This window comes from Podarcis bocagei, assembly GCF_964188305.1.
Source record: "Podarcis bocagei genome assembly, chromosome: 8".
NCBI classification, from domain to species: Eukaryota; Metazoa; Chordata; class Lepidosauria; order Squamata; family Lacertidae; genus Podarcis; species Podarcis bocagei.
The window spans coordinates 3,219,448-3,237,537 of record NC_138133.1 but is presented as its reverse complement, the minus strand read 5'-3'; the positions used below and the strand labels follow the sequence as shown (position 1 = coordinate 3,237,537).

The window sequence follows — 18,090 nt, the reverse complement described above, 5'->3', positions numbered from 1 at the left end:
TTCAAAATCCCTCTGGGGCAAGATGGATTTCCAAAGCAACTTTGATGGAAAAGTTGTATGACTTGACTTGTAACAATAAATTTCTTTTGAGATTAGTGGCCAGACTGAGGTGGGACTGCAGAATTTATGGTTTGGCTCTCTTGCGGGTTCCCCTCCCCCCACAAAAATGGGTAAAATCAGCCCTGTAGCAAGATCTGAATAGAACTGCAACATGGCAGGGAGGCAGTATAACCCTTCCGTTGCTGTGCTATTTTTGCAATTTGAATGTGCACCTAAGCACACCCCAAGATGTTGTTCGCCCTGTGAGATATCAACATATCACAGGTGCCAAGCAAGTTTCTGTATGTCCCCCCCCCCCCGAGGCAGACATCTTTGGAAAGAAAGAAATAATTCAGATTAGAAAATGGCATTGAGCTTCCTTCACCAAGGCCAGACCTCTTGTCTGGGGGGGGGGGCGCTGTTGTGGCTGCTTTTACTTTTGACGGGGGAAATCTATGGGAGAGCTAATTGCAGATCCTTTAACATCCCACCTTATGTGCTCTTTGTGGACAGACAGATCAAAGGAAAGTTTGGGAATTTAACCCACAGCTTAATTTAAAGCCACAATCTCAATTCATATTAAGGAAGCAAATCAATTGGTGTGATGTCTAAACTGACAAACCATAGGCACAGCTGTTTTTTGCTTCTTGAGGCCCCTGCATCTAGAAATGAAAGCAGACATGCATCTCTAAGCCAGGGGCTGCCTGCTCATTTGAAGTGCTTTGGAGTGATGTCTGAATTAATTCACCAAGAGAGGAGAAGGTCTGTGTAGAAGGCTGCTTCTTAGTAGTGCTGCCATCATTGGTATAAGCGAAGATAACCTGCCATGTTATATTCAAGCCCAAGCACTTAGGGGTCTTTCTTCAGAAGCCCCCCTCCCCCCATATACTTTAAGAAACTTAGTTTTGTGAAACATAGGCAGGTCTGCCATGAGGCGAAGTCAGGTGGTAAACTTTGGCAGCAGATTTGGGCCAAAGAGGTAAACAGACAAGTCTGACCAAGGGACTGGCAGAAAGTTATTTTGCAGAGACTCTGCTCAAGTGAACTGAGGCTTGTACAGGAGAGCTGCCAGGTCATCTGTGCTGTGTGTGCACATGTGCGTTACAGGGGGGAAGAAGGAGGTGCCATTTGGATTTCCCACCTCAGTGCCCAAAATGTCTTGGGTCTGCCCTTTACAGAAACTCAAAGAACTATTCGCTTGAGCACAAATGTTGTTGAGCAGAGTGTTCTGATCACTTGCTATATAATATTGGCATTCTTACACTAACCAAATAATTACTTTCAGATTTTTGGAGTTCTCCAGCTAACAACAGACTGCAAAATCCTTCACTCGTCCAGAAGCCTCTGCCTTCAGAGAGCATATATAAAGGCTCCCAGCAGCTCTGCCTCATAAATGGAGTTCATTCTATAAGAACCAGAACGCCTTCGGAGCTGGAATGCAGCCAGACCAATGGAGCCTTGTGTTTTATTAATCCTCTCTTCTTGAAAGTGCATAGCCAGGATGTCAGTGGAAATTTGAAAAGACAGTGCCCAAGAACTCAAGATGTGAACTGCCCAGAGAGGGCTCGTTCCCCTCCACCTCGGCCACCCCCACCTTCTATTCATAGCCTTGTTGCAAGCCCTCAGCTGTCCAGGAATATAAACCAGGCAAGTCTGCCAGAAACTGCTGACCACAACAAAAACTGGAACTTGGATTTGCTGCAGAAGACTCCTGCTCCTGTCCCACCTCCTCGCCTGAAGAAGAAGGCGCTCTCTTTAGAAGCAGAGAGCAGTGCAAAAAGCTCGGCTGTAATTAGACCGAGCCATAACTCAGTGCATGGCTCAGAAGCTGCTCACATTCCAGGTGGAGCCCCGCCTCAGCAGAACTTTGCAGAGAGCAAAAAGAGCTTAGCTGCACACTCTGAGTCACAAGTACAGTGGAATGGAGGCAGACAGAGACTAAGCGACATGAGCCTCTCCACATCCTCCTCTGACTCGCTTGACTTTGATCGGAGTATGCCGCTCTTTCCCTACGATGGGGATACTAACAGCAGCCTGGAAGAGTATGAGGGGGAAAGCGACCAGGAGAGCATGGCACCACCCTTGAAGCCTAAAAAAAAAAGGACTAGCTCCTTTGTGCTTCCCAAAATTGTTAAATCCCAGCTGCGGAAAGTGAGCGGAGTTTTCAGCTCCTTCATGACCCCAGAGAAGAGGATGATCAAGAAAATAGCAGAGATGTCTCGAGATAAGCGCACCTATTTTGGGTGCCTGGTTCAGGATTACGTAAGCTTCCTGCAGGAGAACAAGGAGTGCCATGTTTCCAGCACAGACATGCTTCAGACTATTCGGCAGTTTATGACCCAAGTCAAGAGCTACTTGTCTCAGAGCTCTGAACTGGATCCTCCAATTGAGTCCCTGATTCCAGAAGACCAAATAGGTAAGCAAGTGTCTGGTCTGTTTGCCTCTCCTCACCTGTCAAAAGTGAAAACGTGCTGTCCTTGTAGTTGCAGTTTCCATACTTGTTGGAAAGGGCCAGGTCTTCTGTTAATGCTCAGAGTTCCAGTTGCTTCTCCTAGTTAAAATCCCGTATACTTCAAAACAAAACAAAGCCTGCATGAAACGAGTGCTTTCTTTCTGGGGGTACTCAAGTGAAGCAGGTAGAGGGCCTTCTCAGTAGTGGTGCCCTCTCTGTGGAATGCCTTGCCTTCAGGTGTCAAGGATATAAAGAACTACACAACTTTTAGAAGACATCTGAAGGCAGCCCTTTTTCGGGAAGCTTTTAATGTTTGGTGTTTTATTATGTTTTTATATAAGCTGTAAGTCACCCAGAGTGGCTGGGGAAACCCAGCCAGATGGGTGGGGTAGAAATAATAAAATTATTGTTATTGTTATCATTATTATGCAGTACCGGCACCATCCGCCCCCCCCCCCCGCCCCCGAAGAAAAGCACTGGTTAAAAATGTGACACTTACTGTCACAACTTCATGGCAAGTCCCGGCACCTTTTCTTCTAGAAGAAAAACACTTCATGAAATACATGATTTATTCAATACAACACCATCAGTTTTACAAGGTAGCCTAAGTAAAAGTTAGGACCCTGCCCCAAGAGACTTGCAATCTAGACTTGGCAGGGGCACAGAGGGAAAAATAGAGCAATGCATTTGCACATGCTTTTTTCCAGAAAGAAATACAATATACTCAAAGCTGACGTTTGATCTTAAAGGATTAAGACTGCAGTCCTGTGCACACTTACCGTATTTTTTGCACCATAACACTCACTTTTTTCCTCCTAGAAAGTAAGGGGAAATGTCTGTGCGTGTTAAGGGAATGCGTACGGGTGGCATGCCTACGGATTTTCCTCCTCTAAAAACTACGTGCGTGTTATGGTCGCGTGCGCGTTATAGAGCGAAAAATACCTGGAAGCAAGCCCCACTGAACACAGTAGGAGTTATCTCCAAGTGAATACAGTATTGTGCTGCACAGTTGCAACCCTATGTGTCTGTAAACATGGTGTGAGATGAGGTTGCATGGCTTATTTACAGTCACTTAAAATCAAGCATCTTCTAAACACAGATACTTAATATCTTTCCGTTTTCCATGTAGCATCTTATGTTCTTGCTTTTGTACTGCAGGACAGCAACACATTATTATTTATTTCTTTAAAATATTTCTTCTTCTTTTTTAATGATATTTATTAAAGTTTCAAAAAAAAGATTACATAAATAAAAAGGGGGGGGGGAAGAAAAAGAAAGAAAAAGGAAAAAAATACAAAATACAGAAAAAAGATAAAAAACACTTAAAAAACACATCAATCTTTCCATGCCTTACATTTCATTTCCTTGCTTCCCTGACCTCCTCACACCTCCCTTTTTTGTATTCCAGTTCTGTTAGTTAATTCAGCAATTCCTTTCCCTCTTTGTTTTTGTCTTAATCCTTTAACTTAATATATTATAACTTTGGATTTTCACCTGTTAACAATCCATTTTTACATACACCTTTATAACATTACTGCTAAAACCACTTAACTTCATTCTGACATCATTCTAACATTCATTAATTCAAGTATTTCTGTAAATAGTCTTTAAATTTTTTCCAATCTTCTTTCACCCGACTCTTCTCCCTGGTCTCGGATTCTGCCAGTCATTTCCGCCAGTTCCATATAGTCCATCACCTTCATCTGCCATTCTTCCAGAGTGGGTAGATCTTGTGTCTTCCAATACTTTGCAATAAGTATTCTTGCTGCTGTTGTGGCATACATAAAGAAAGTTCTGTCCTTTGGCACCAATTGACTGACCATGCCCAGGAGAAAGGCCTCTGGTTTCTTCAGGAAGGTATATTTATATACCTTTTTCATTTCGTTATAGATCATCTCCCAGAAAGCCTTAATCCTTGGGCATGTCCACCAAAGGTGAAAGAATGTACCTTCCGTTTCTTTACATTTCCAACATTTATTATCGGGCAATTCTTTAAAATATTTCTTAACCACCACCATTTACTTATACACTGCCCATCCAACTGCTTTTCTATTTAATTTTTTCCAGCAGTGCACAGAAATCAACAAGTCAGTAAAAGCAGCAGAACAATAAATAATTAAGATCTTCTAGAAAGACTTAAAGCAGAAGCAGAGGAAAATTTAAGCAATACCATAAAATTCCAAAGCGTAAGCTATTTGTTCACCAAAGTATTTAATGGTTTTAATTTTGTCTCCTGAATGGTAAAAGGATTTGGGCCTCTTTTACTTGTGGGGGAATGGTATTCTACAGATTGGGTGCCATCACTGAAAAAAAGGCTCTCCCCTCACTTTCTTCTTGTCAAGGGCACCTGGAGCTCAGTTCCAGAACTTAAACGGGACCATTTCTTATGCAAGTCTAAGATTCATACGGAAGAGAGAAGAGGGTTTCCTCAGATCCTGTTTGCTCTGTGTTGCATATATAAGCATTTTAGAAAGACAGAGGGGATGTGGTATGAAAATGCAGGTTAGTTCCTTAAGGTATTGTTTCTGCCCCTCTTTATGTGCCTTCGGTGTTATAGGTATTTAAACAACCAAAACAAGAACACTGAAAGCTATTTTCCTGATGTACCTCCCTCAGGCAAAATACTTTCCATGTGAGCTCATTTCATCGAACTGCTTTCCTCCCCATTGACTTGGTGTTCTCATATGCTGTTGGGTATCCAGCATAGGAATTTGTATTCAGTGCTAGCTGATAACCATTCCCAAAGAAAGTAGTTAAGTGTTTTTGTACTGAAACTTTGGCATGCCCTGAATCGAGTAGCTATTTCCATAAGTATGACTCATTGTAGATCTAGTGTAAAGGGGATATGTTGCCAATGAAACAACATCCTGTGATTATTTTTTCTCCCGAAACTCAAGATAGTCTAGTGGCTTTCTATGATACTATACTGTATATCAAAGATTTTGCAGTGCTCTAAAACTTTTAACCTTGCTTTTTAGCAGCATGCTCTTTTTACAATTCACAAAGAAATATCAGTTTTTTCTTGCGTTTGTTTGGACTTTTGCTGCTTCCCGCAAGGGCTTGGTTTAAACTATGTTGGTTTTGGTGGATTGTTAAAATGACAACTTTTTCATATGCTAATGACTATGTATGTGGAGGATCATTGTGCTTTAGCTTGGGTGAGTTTAGTTGAGCAACTGAGGGCCTGTGAGCAATCTCTCATTATGCAGAGTGGCAAGTTTTGGAGCAGTTTTGCTGCCTTCACCAGTCTTCAGATTTGCAAGTAACCACAACAGAGCAGAGGCATCAGATCTTGCTGATTTAAGCACAGAGCTTATGTGGCGGATGGATTGAGTCATTCCAAACAGACAGTAGGACAAACACCAGGCTAATACATTTTCTCCTCCATTTATTTCACCATTTCAATCTTACCTTGGGCACAAAAATAAAAGTCAAAGCTAGAAAAACAATTGCATGCATTTATTTACAGGTTAAACTGTGGTATTTCATTTTCTTATTTGTTCCAACTTTGCTTCTGGTGTTGTGATGCCTTCAGTACTAAGCTTGCTTTAAATAACCTCAAAATACCTGTTCCCTAGTAATGCAGGAAAAGATTTTAGGGTGAGACAAAATCGAAAGGTTTTAACTAGATGTCTGTTGTTTAATGTTTGGACAAAGAATGAGGAGCCTAATAGTAGTAATACTTTAATACTTGACACAGCTTGGGGTTTTTTTTAGTGTACCATCTACTTCACATAAACTTTAGTTTCGCGTCCAGTCCCAGTAATGGCCAACCAGGTGACCCCGTGAAGCCCACAAACTGGACTCGAAAGCAGCCAGCCACTCTTGCCATTTACTATCTAAAGCAGTTGCCATACACATACTTGGGAACTTGGGAACATCATAGCCCTTGATCGGCCCATCAGTTTGTCTGATGTCAAGCCACATTAACCAGTTGCCATTATGGAGCAGCAAGTTCCTTTACAATTGCTTATAAAAAAATTACTTATGAAGAATTCAAATAAGTCTTTACTGAGCAATAAATTTCTTTGGGACCCCTCTTCCCAAATCCCTATGTTATATTGTAGGAAGGGCACTCTTGACCAGGGGTGGTGAACCTATGGTCCTTTAGATGTTGTTGAACTCCAACTCAGGCTTGTGAGTGTGGCTAATAGTCAGCTCCTCCATGCTTGAAAAGGTCTTTTTGAACATGCTGCTCTTACCCTCATATCTTCAGATCTAAAATTGCAGGGTGCATAGCCAACTTGAGATGTCCCTACTCTAAGCCCCTATACTGCACCAGTCATTATTTTTCAGACAATATCTGGAGAGCCAGAAGTTTTTGCATAATTCCACTGTGCACATCCATCCAGGTGTGGTTATGGATCGAGTATCAATTTCACTCCTCCATTCTGACATATCCCACTAGCTACTCCGTGCTCCTGCCAGCCTAGCAGTTCGAAAGCACATCAGAGTGCAAGTAGATAAATAGGTACCACTCCAGTGGGAAGGTAAACGGCGTTTCCGTGCGCTGCTCTGGTTCACCAGAAGTGGCTTAGTCATGCTGGCCACATGACCTGGAAGCTATACGCCGGCTCCCTTGGCCAATAAAGTGAGATGAGCGCCGCAAACCCAGAGTCGGCCACGACTGGACCTAATAGTCAGGGGTCCCTTTATCTTTACCTTACTCCAGCTTGCACTGCTCCTGTGCCTAATCCACACACAAATGGCGGGAGTTGCAGTGGAAGCCTGCTTTCAGCCTGGAATAAAACTTTTCAGAGAATGCAAGGTGCTAATGTGAGCATGAGTCCTCATTCCAGCAGCCACTTAATGCTGGTGTTGAAGGCCTACTTTGTGCAGATATGGCTGGTGATTTTGGCTGTGCTGCTTTTGTAGATAGTGTGGAGAGTAAGCCCTTAATTGTTTCTTTGCCTTCTCCTGTGCCAAGTAAAGTGAGTGTATGATGACGTATTGTCATACTGTCTTTCAGCAAGGTTTGGTTGAAAACTTTTCTTTATTATAAAGCCTTCCCGAATTAGGCCATTTTATCCCTGCAACTTTCAATTATCATTAGTTTCCTGTTTTCAACAATGTTTTATGGTTTTTTGTTCTAGTTTTGTACACCGCTCAGGTATTTTTTGAATGTAGAGCAGTTTATACATTTGGAAATAAATAAATAAAACAAAACAGGATAATAATTCCTGGCTTCTTCAAACGTTAACAAACTAGTGTAATTGAAATTTGGTGCCCAGCAGAGTACCAGCTAAAATGGCAGAGTAGAAAAGTAGGTCAGCTTAAATTAAATGAATGTTTCAAGCAGAAATGGAGTTTCATATTGTATTATTTTACTGCAAATTGTTTTAGTAATACAGCTGTTTAAGATATAACCATTGCTTTTAAAATGATGTTTTAACTGTCTAAAAACACTTCAGTCAGTTGCCAGCCCTTTCTTCACATATATACAGTCACCAAGAATCTCTCCAGGAAACACAAATATTACCTCAGAGCTGGCTTTGAGATGAGCCAGATGGTTTGATTTCCAAACAAAGTCCAAAAAATGTGTTTCAGCCTTTTACATTATTTTCAACCGCGCCATGTCTAGAGATGTAGCTTTTGCCTCATTCTGATGGTACAAATCCATCAGGGAAATGAATAAACACCTTGGGTTGTCTCCAGCACCGCTACAGATTTCTAAGTGCGCAGCAGAGCTTCCCCCTCATCTCCCCTGCGGGCTCTGCCTGCACCCTCAAATTCTGCTCCAGAGAGTTGGGGGACCCTCGGAGCAGAATGCGGGGTGGGGAGGTGAGGAAGGAGAAACCTTGCTTTGCAAGTGGAGTGCTGCCCATGCAGTTATGGATACAACCCCTTTTTTTATTAAACCAAGGTGGTATATCGCTTAATCAGCTGATTAAATAGAACAGTATAAAATATTCATAAGAAAATACCAGTGAAATCAAACAAATAGAGATGTGAAATATATGAAATATGTATGAAATATAGCTAAACTGAACTATTTTGAAATTAATATACATAACTACATATCTGAGTATTATTATTATTCTTATTATTTATTGAGTTTATATACCTCCCTATACCCAGAGGTCTTACTTAAACATAAAAAGTTTTCCTATTTCTCCCCATCACCACACCATAGTCTTTTATGAAATGTTCACCTCAGTTGCTTCTAAAATAATTAACTCAACAGTGGATTGCGGTTAGCTGACCTTTACGGCAAGATGTTACTGCCTGGCATAGAGAGCTGCTAGCAGAGTGCAGTGATGGGGAGCCGGTCTGATAAAATATTATGTTATGAACAGCTCTTTACTCTGCTTTCAGGCTGTTTTCACATTATTTTTCTTCATTTACTATGAGGGACTTGGGAAGGACCATAGTTCAGAGAGAGAGCACATACCATGCATACAAATGGCTCCGGGTTCATTTTCCAAGGTAGGGCTGAGAGGGACCTATGTCTGAAACCCTGTAGAGCCCCTGCAGTAGGGCTGGGCGATGTCTGGCTTTCAACATTGTGATATATCACCAGCTGCATATCATGATATACAGTACTGATAAATCACAATGTCTGAAATAAGGAGGAAGTAAGGTGAGGAGGAAGCGGCAGCCGAGATACAACTCCCAGTCCTACAGCTGAGCAAGCCCCCATGCTCAGTGGCGTAGCGTGGGTTGTCAGCACCCGGGGCAAGGCAAGTAATTTGCGCCCCCTAACCCATGGATTTGCGCCCTCTAACCCTAACCCCCAGATGTTGCGCCCGGTGCGGCCGGCCCCCCCTGCACCCTCCACGCTACGCCACTGCCCATGCTGGCTCACGTCAGCCAGAGCGGCGGGGGGGGGGGTGCTTCCTTAAACTTCAGCATCAGTTAGCTTCACAAAACCATGCTTTCTTTGACTGCTTTCAGGCACACGCATGCACACAAGGAGAGAGAAGGGAGGAAAGAGCGCCTGCTCATTCAACCCAGGAAGACGCAGAAACTCCAGCTGACGTCCTGGTGTTTTCCAGTATCATTATTTTTGCATAGCGCGCGCACAAACACATGAGTCGCAATATATTGCCAGCTCATTTATTTTGAGAGGGTTATCACAATGTGGTCTTGAAACCAGTTTTGGACAATGTATCAATATATCACCCAGACATACCTTTCAGCTGTTCTCCCAGTTCCTTCATCTAAATTAGACTAACATTATTGCTGAAATATTTAGAAAGCGCAGAAGCACAAAATGCTCCAGATTCTGAACCATTCACATGTTATCAGATCTCAATGTCTTCCCAAAGTGCGCAATACACAGAGCCTCCAATATTTCCTTGGGGTATTTTAAGGCTGCCAAAAGCCTGACCTCATTTCCGTCTCCGTGGACCACAAGCCTCAGTCAGCTTAAATGAAGGCTACGCTTTTCCCTGACTTAATAGTTTGTTTTATATGCAGGGATTTTAATTTTTATTATTATTACTACTTTTCACAAGAAGGAGCAGTCAGATCATATCAGCTCCATCAACTGTCTGAAGCAATGCAACCAAGTACACATTTATCATCTCAGTGTGAATTAGCTGATGCGTGCACATACATATGTACACAACTAAAGCCTTGCATGCTTGAAGTTGAGGAGAGGGAGATGTCTTGTAGAATAAGTTGCTTTCCCAACTCTTTTCACCCACTTCAGAGTTTGCATGTGCTATTCTGCAGACCACTTCAGATACCTGAAACTGTGTACTGGGATTTCTTGCAAGCGATCTTCATCCTGCTCACCTACTCCCTCCATTCTGCCCAAACTCTTGCCTACATGCTGCCTGTGGCAGGCATACACTGCTGCTTCCCATCATACTTGCTCAGTGAACCAATAGGTGCACTATGCATGTACCCAAGCAATCGTGGGGATGCAGTGTTTTCACTTCCTTTTGGTAACAGCACATCCTGCTCTATGGGGCCTGGTGACTTGGCAGCAATGCTAGTGGGTCCTCAGTGCTGCACAGTGCATGCATCACATTGCATGACAGATAAAAGAACATGCCCCCTTTTAAAGAAAACAAAACTATCTGATTGGCTTTCTAGCAAATAGCAGCTTTGTATGGCGCGGGTGGCGCTGTGGGTTAAACCACAGAGCCTAGGACTTGCCAATCAGAAGGTCGGTGGTTCGAATCCCTGCGACAGGGTGAGCTCCCGTTGCTCGGTCCCTGCTCCTGCCAACCTAGCAGTTTGAAAGCACATCAAAGTGCAAGTAGATAAATAGATACCTCTCCAGCGGGAAGGCAAACGGTGTTTCCATGTGCTGCTCTGCTTCGCCAGAAGCGACTTAGTCATGGTGGCCACATGAACCGGAAGCTGTACGCCTTCTCCCTCAGCCAATAAAGCGAGATGAGCACCGCAACCCCAGAGTCGGCCACGACTGGACCTAATGGTCAGGGGTCCCTTTACCTTTATGTTGCAGCAGTGGTGTCCTTTTGAATTTTTGCACACCAGACAGTCCCTCATGTGGTATTATTGTCAGGTGGGTCTGGCCGTAATAGCTTTTAGGAACCAACCTTCAATGGCTGTTCTTTAACAGCCGTTCAAGCAGACTCTGGGATAGCTGCTTACCAGAGTGAGTAACAGCTTTCCCCAGTTGGGAAATTAATGGTGATCTCCACCATTGCTGGCATCTTCTTCTCCCACCCCAACAGGCGTCCTATGGCTGTTTCCATGCTGGCAGCTGACAGTATAACCAAGTGTGGAGTTGAAATAAAAGATAAAAGGCTAGGAGTAGCTAAGTCAGGTTTTCGGGGCAGGTGGGGGCAGAACCTGTTTTCTGCATCTTTCTAATACGTCTGCTTTAGGTATTGTGAAGATCAACTGCCCAAAGTTACTTTTCATCTATTTTCATTGCTGAGGTAAACTCAGGCTGCTCTATTTATATATTTTATCAATGTAGTGATATATTTCTGGCATGGCAGTCTAAGAGAATTCATTCCTGGAAGAGCTAAAAGCACTCTGTTCTCATTGTATATTTGTGGAAGAAAACTTGACCTTCCCTCTTAAATCAATTGCTCTTTGTCGGTAACAATCTAGTCATGATTGCCTACCTGCTCCCTTTTGTTAAAGTGTGGCTTATACTAAGTTTCTTTATTAAAAAGGGTGTGACCTAGCATCATATAGATGCCTTCATGACACTAGCTGCTCCAGCCCCAACCCTGACTTTGATTCCCACCCCTCAGTCTATACTATCCAGTGTTGTTAGAGGTCTGTTGCCTCCCCATCCTGAAACTGTTCCCTACAAAGGAGTTATGGCTTCTTCCTCACAGCCTACAGCATGCCCAATGAGGACATGTAATTTGGCAGTTGACAATAATGTGTACAAATCGCCAAAAATGAATGAAAACACCCATACTTTAGACTTCCTTGATCTTCTAAAATAATGGCTGCTGTTCTAAAGAAGAACCATTAAGTAGAACTTAACTGGTTGGTTAAGAAGCACTTAGATAATGGGCTCTTGTCCAGTTAAGTTCAGTCCAAGGCGATTATGAGGTGCGGTGCTGATCTTGCTTTTCAGGTTGAAGGAGCTGGCGTTTGTCCGCAGACAGCTTTCCGGTTCATGTGGCTAGCAGGACTAAACCACTTCAGGCGTAATGGGACACAGAGACAAGTGCCAGAGCACACAGAAATGCCATTTACCTTCCCACCACAGCAGTACCTATTTATCTGTTTGTATTGGTATGCTTTCAAACTGCTAGGTTGGCAGAAACTGGGACAGAGCAACAGGAGCTTACCCCGTCGGGCGGATTCGAACCGCCAACCTTCTGATCGGCAAACCCAAGAAGCTCAGCAATTTAGACCAGTGGTTCCCAATTAGCTAATTACTGAGGACCCCCAGTTTTTCAAAAGCCAAACCATGAACCCCCTGGTTTTGGAAATTTTGATAACTATGGTAGTTAACTGTGCAAAACAAGTTTTTGAAGAAAATGTGGGGTGGCCCCTTAAAAGCAAAGGATTTTGGATATACAGTGGTACCTTGGGTTAAGTACTTAATTCGTTCTGGAGGTCCGTTCTTAACCTGAAACTGTTTTTAACCTGAGGTACCACTTTAGGGACGCGGGTGGTGCTGTGGGTTAAAGCCTCAGCGCCTAGGACTTGCCGATCGAAAGGTCGGCGGTTCGAATCCCCGCGGCGGGGTGCGCTCCCATCGTTCAGTCCCAGCGCCTGCCCACCTAGCAGTTCGAAAGCACCTCCGGGTGCAAGTAGATAAATAGGGACCGCTTACTGGCGGGAAGGTAAACGGTGTTTCCGTGTGCTGCGCTGGCTCGCCAGATGCAGCTTGTCACGCTGGCCACGTGACCCGGAAGTGTCTGCGGACAGCCTATAGAGTGAGATGAGCGCACAACCCTAGAGTCTGTCAAGACTGGACCGTACGGGCAAGGGGTACCTTTACCTTTTTACCACTTTAGCTAATGGGGCCTCCTGCTGCTGCCGCACCGCCGGAGCATGATTTCTGTTCTTATCCTGAAGCAAAGTTCTTAACCTGAGGCACTATTTCTGGGTTAGCGGAGTCTGTAACCTGAAGCGTATGTAACCTGAAGCGTATGTAACCTGAGGTACCACTGTACTAAAAATAGACCATAAAATTTGTGATATTACCACAAATTGCCTGTCCCCAGACAGTAGGAAAAACTTGTCTCCATTGCTCCACTAAAACTGAAATGTTTTTTGATCATTATTTTTTTTATTGATTTAATTTGTAAGTTGCAATCCAAAGTGACTTATAACCAAACAAACAAAACGATCCCACATACATACATTAAAACCAAGGCAGTGTAGAAGGGGGAAAATACATTAAAACATCCTATCCAATAGGTGGGGAAACCAAGCAGGGTATAGTGCATTTGAATAAGGTTCTAGGTGGGAAATCCACTGCGGCAGATGTTGACAATTGAGTGTCAAGAGTGTGTGTAGAATGCTTTAGTATTTTGTTTTTGATTTTGTAAAGCACTGTGATTACGAAGACCCTGCATGGGTCATGCCAGACGAATCTCATTTCTTTTTTTGATAGAGTTACAAACTTGGTGGATCAGTGGACGTAGTGTATTTTTAAAAATAGTTTTTTTGATTTCCAATATGTAACGGAAAGAGAGAGAGAAAATAATAAAAACAAAATCCCAAAATAAAACATGAATCCTGCAGCAAATAATTAAATGGTTGTTCTGTGAGCACCAGATGAATCTCTTTTCTTTTTTCTTGTTGATAGAGTTGCAAGCTTGATGAATCAGATAAATGCTATGGATGAAGTGCATCCAGATTTCAGTAAGGTTTTTGACATAGTCCCCTATGATATTCTTGTGGAGAAGTTGGTAGAATGTGCACTGGACAAGGTAACTGTTAGGTGGATTTGTAGCCGTTTGCCTGATAGAATCCAAAGTGTGCTCACTAATAGATCCTCATCTTCTTGGAGAAAAGTGACAAGGTAGGTGCCACAGGGTTCTGTCCTGGGCCTGTTATTGTTCAATGTCTATAAATGGTTTGGATGAAGGAATCAAGGGGATGCTCAGCAAATTTGCAAATGATACAAAACTGGGAGGAGCAGCCAATGCCACTTGGCATTGACCTTAACGTATTGGAGAACTGGGGCCAAACTAACAACATGAATTTCACTTAGGCAGGAAGAACCAGATGCACAAATATAAGATGGGGAACACCTGGCTTGCCAGTAGAACATGTGTAAATGATTTAGGGGTCCTAGTAGACCACAAACTTCATAAGAGTCAAGAATGTGATGCAGCTGCACAATAAGCTAATGCTCTTCTAGGCTGCATCAACATCTGATCTATTGTCCTGCTCTATTGTGCATTGGCCACATCACACCTGGAGTCCTGTGTCCAGTTCTGGGTGACATAGTTTAAGAAGGATAATGACAAGCTAGAATGTGTGCGGATGAGGCTGGCCAGGATGAACCAGGGTCTGGAAACCAAGCCTTATAAGGAATGGTTGAGGTATGTTTAGCCTGGTTAAGAGGAGACTGAGAGGAGATGTGATAGCCATCTTCAAATATCTAAAGGGCTGTCACATGGAAGATGAAGCAAACTTGTTTTCTGCTGCTGTGGACCTGAGTCAATGGATTCTGACTAAACACCAGGAAGACCTTTCTGACAGTAAGAGCTTAGGAAATGGTGGGTTCTCCTTCCTTGGAGGTTTTCTTTTTTTTTTTTTTTTTTTCCCTTGGAGGTTTTCAAGCAGAGGTTGGATGGCCATCTCTCAGGGATGTTTTAGCTGATATTCCTGCATTGCAGAAGGTTGGGTTAGATAACCCTCAGAATCCCTCCCAGCTCTGTGAGTCTATAATACAGGAGTCCCTTTAATGGTAGCAGATCATGCAAGTATTTTTTGTTTTATTAAAATAATGTGCTACCTTAAAAGATTGCAAAAGACTGTTTCAGTACAGGATGCAGATGGACATTCCTGAAGTCACAAGGAAACTGCTCACTCTATCAAAGCACTTCCTCTTTCCACTTTCAAATGGCTAAGACAGCTTTAATTAAGTCGGTCAACATAATTGCAAATTATCTATGACAACTATTCTCATCTGCCTCGTCAGTTTCTGTCATAACATTGGAGAGAGGTATGTGGTGATTAAAAATACTTTGAGATTGTAAACCTAAACATACTACTTGAGACTTCCCAGTAAACATGATGAGTTTGTGGGTGCTTTGTATCTCCTGGGTGACACAAAGCATTCCCTAGCATGTCCACTCTAGGAATGTTGTACTATGTGTTTCACATTCCACACATATGGGGGGGGCTCATGCTGCGTTGCCGGTGGCCTTTCCCCTTCCTTGCTCTCTCCTTTCCCGGCCTTGGGGGAGAGGACGGGGGACTATGCACAGGGCGGGCACCGCTTTGCCATGCTCCTGGCACTGTTTGCCCCGCACTCCTGGCTGCATACCTTAAGGTCGTGAATATAAACCGCACTTTAGCTTTTCACGGTCGGAATTTGGGGGGAAGGTGAGGCTTATATTCAGGTCAATACGGTAGATTTGCCAACAAAATCATTGGAAGGTCTGCTGACAGATGTTTCTGTGTACCTTTAGTTTTTGGGTGACTTTTCTCATACATGTGTTGAATTTTATAGAATCATAGAATCATAGAGTTGGAAGAGACCACAAGGGCCATCGAGTCCAACCCCCTGCCAAGCAGGAAACACCATCAGAGCACTCCTGACATATGGTTGTCAAGCCTCTGCTTAAAGACCTCCAAAGTAGGAGACTCCACCACACTCCTTGGCAGCAAATTCCACTGTCGAACAGCTCTTACTGTCAGGAAGTTCTTCCTAATGTTTAGGTGGAATCTTCTTTCTTGTAGTTTGGATCCATTGCTCCGTGTCCGCTTCTCTGGAGCAGCAGAAAACAACCTTTCTCCCTCCTCTATGTGACATCCTTTTATATATTTGAACATGGCTATAGCAAAGTAGCTACTATTTTTTACTTGTCTGACATTAACATCTTGCTGCTCAGAAGTAATCAAGCATGATAAAAAAAAGAAAAGAAGGAAGGAGTAAGGTCTAATAAGCCCACAGCTTTGCCAAAGATTATAATGGGACTGTTAAAAAAAATAAATCTCTTTCCAGTTCCCAGAACCATCAGTCCATACATTTACTTATTGCTTGTTCAGACTTCTGGATGTCCCGAAGTGCCCCATGCTTAGAAAGCACTCCTGCCTGTCCTCTCTTTCTAGGCACAGGTCCAAGTGGTTTCGCATTTGCCTTGCAGCTTCCCCCTGGAAAACTGGCTCTTTACCTCTAAGTCTGCCATTTGTTCCAATTCAGCAGTAAACCACAGGTTTTCCCAGGGGAATGTGGCAGGGCAAATGGACTTGTGAGCACTTAATTAAAAATATTTATATGCTACCCAGTAACAAATGGGCATTGAGCAAAATAAAAAGGATGGCACAATGGGACTTCCCTCACCACACCCTGTGTGTGCCCCCGTCATCCCCAAATCTGCTCCAGAGGGCTGGGGGAGACTCTCAGAACAGATTTAGGAACTTCATGGGGGAAAGAAAGGGGGGGGACATTCAGTTGTGCAATGATGAAACCTGCTAAGCATCACCCGCTTATTGCTGTGTTGTATACAGCCTGGGATAAGCAGGAGGCAGTTTTCCCCTTGTTAACAAAGAGACAGGAAAGTTGAGCCCTGGGTTTAGGAGAAGGTGTCAGGAATTTTGAAAGAATGTGGCCTAGAAGAAGCCAAGCTATTCACAACTGATAAAGGGCTGCCTTTGTGATTATCTCTTAGGTGTGCAAACATTACTTCAGGGTTACAAATATTGACCCTGTATTGTGTATCGTAGGCTCATAAGCTGGGAAACAGTGTTGCATTTAGTTCCCAGATTTTAGCTGCAAAGCAGCTTGTATGTGGGGGTGGATGGAGGATGAATTTTTAGAGCTAAGAGCTGGCTACAACAATTCCTTCTTCAGTTTTTTAAAGTGCAACTCTGTCACCCCTAATGCTTTTTACACTGATTGTTAGTGACATCATAAGCCCATGTGTCATGTGTAAGTGCTTCCTGCTGCAGAATCACTTCCTCCATCCACACCAATGTGCTTCTTTAATCCCAAGAGGTGTGTGTCATCTTACTAAGGAACTGATTCATAACAAATCCCTTTAGGCCTATGAGAGTTGTGCATCACTGCTCATGTGCCATCCTTCAATTTTCAGGTGGGGTAGTTTGTTTGAATTCTCAAGGAAAGTATGTATATCTTCATACTGATCCATAATTCATATACAGTGGTACCTCGGTGTCAGGGAACTGACATCAGAGGCACGGGAGAAGGAGAGGGTCTCTGATTCTGCAGGAGAAGGTCCAAGCGCTAGAGGGAGACTCAGTCGGGAAGAAGGGGAAGGGAATGAGTGTAACACCAGGGATCCAGGAGAGCAACGGGACAGGGAGGTGCAGGGGCTCCAGGACTCTTCGTTGGAAGTTAGCGAGGAGAGCCCAAGCACCCCGCTGCCCACGCCCACCCTGCGCAGGAGACTCCCGTGCAGTGAGAGGCGGAAACGATTGGGCGTCAAACAACTCTTATGTTGGCAACGCTTTAAGAAACGCCCACAGACAGATTCTACGAGTGACTAAGGGCAGCCACGCTGAGATGGGCTGCGTAGTCCGGAGGGTTTAACCAGGCAATCCGATGCTCAAACGGAGCAGGATTACGCACGAGTAACTCCCAACCACTACACTCGGGTTAAGTACTTGATTCGTTCTGGAGGTCCGTTCTTAACCTGAAACTGTTCTTAACCTGAAGCACCACTTTAGCTAATGGGGCCTCCTGCTGCCACTGCGCTGTGAAGCACGATTTCTGTTCTCACCCTGAAGCAAAGTTCTTAACCCAAGGTACTATTTCTGGGTTAGTGGAGTCTGTAACCTGAAGCGTATGTAACCTGAAGCGTATGTAACCCGAGGTACCACTGTATTTTACAAAAGTACATTTGTTGTTGTTGTTTAGTTGTTTAGTCGGGTCCGACTCTTCGTGACCCCATGGACCAGAGCACGCCAGGCACTCTTGTCTTCAAAAGTACATTTACCTCCTGTTTATTCCTCCATGTTTTGTTTTTATTTGTATGGTTAGAAGTTGCACTTTGGGTTTTTGA

The 18,090-nt window shown here is 43.6% G+C and overlaps 1 protein-coding gene across 6 annotated transcripts in view; it reads left to right on the top strand.

The window, feature by feature from the left end:
- RIN2 (Ras and Rab interactor 2) overlaps window positions 1-18,090 on the top strand; it is a 77,357-nt gene that overhangs the window by 45,291 nt on the left and 13,976 nt on the right. For all 6 annotated transcript variants that reach the window (XM_081205973.1, XM_081205969.1, XM_081205968.1 and 3 more), the window contains one exon: window positions 1,325-2,455. In XM_081205973.1, coding sequence (XP_081062099.1) covers window positions 1,325-2,455 — 1,131 coding nt within the window. The remainder of the gene's footprint in view (window positions 1-1,324; window positions 2,456-18,090) is intronic.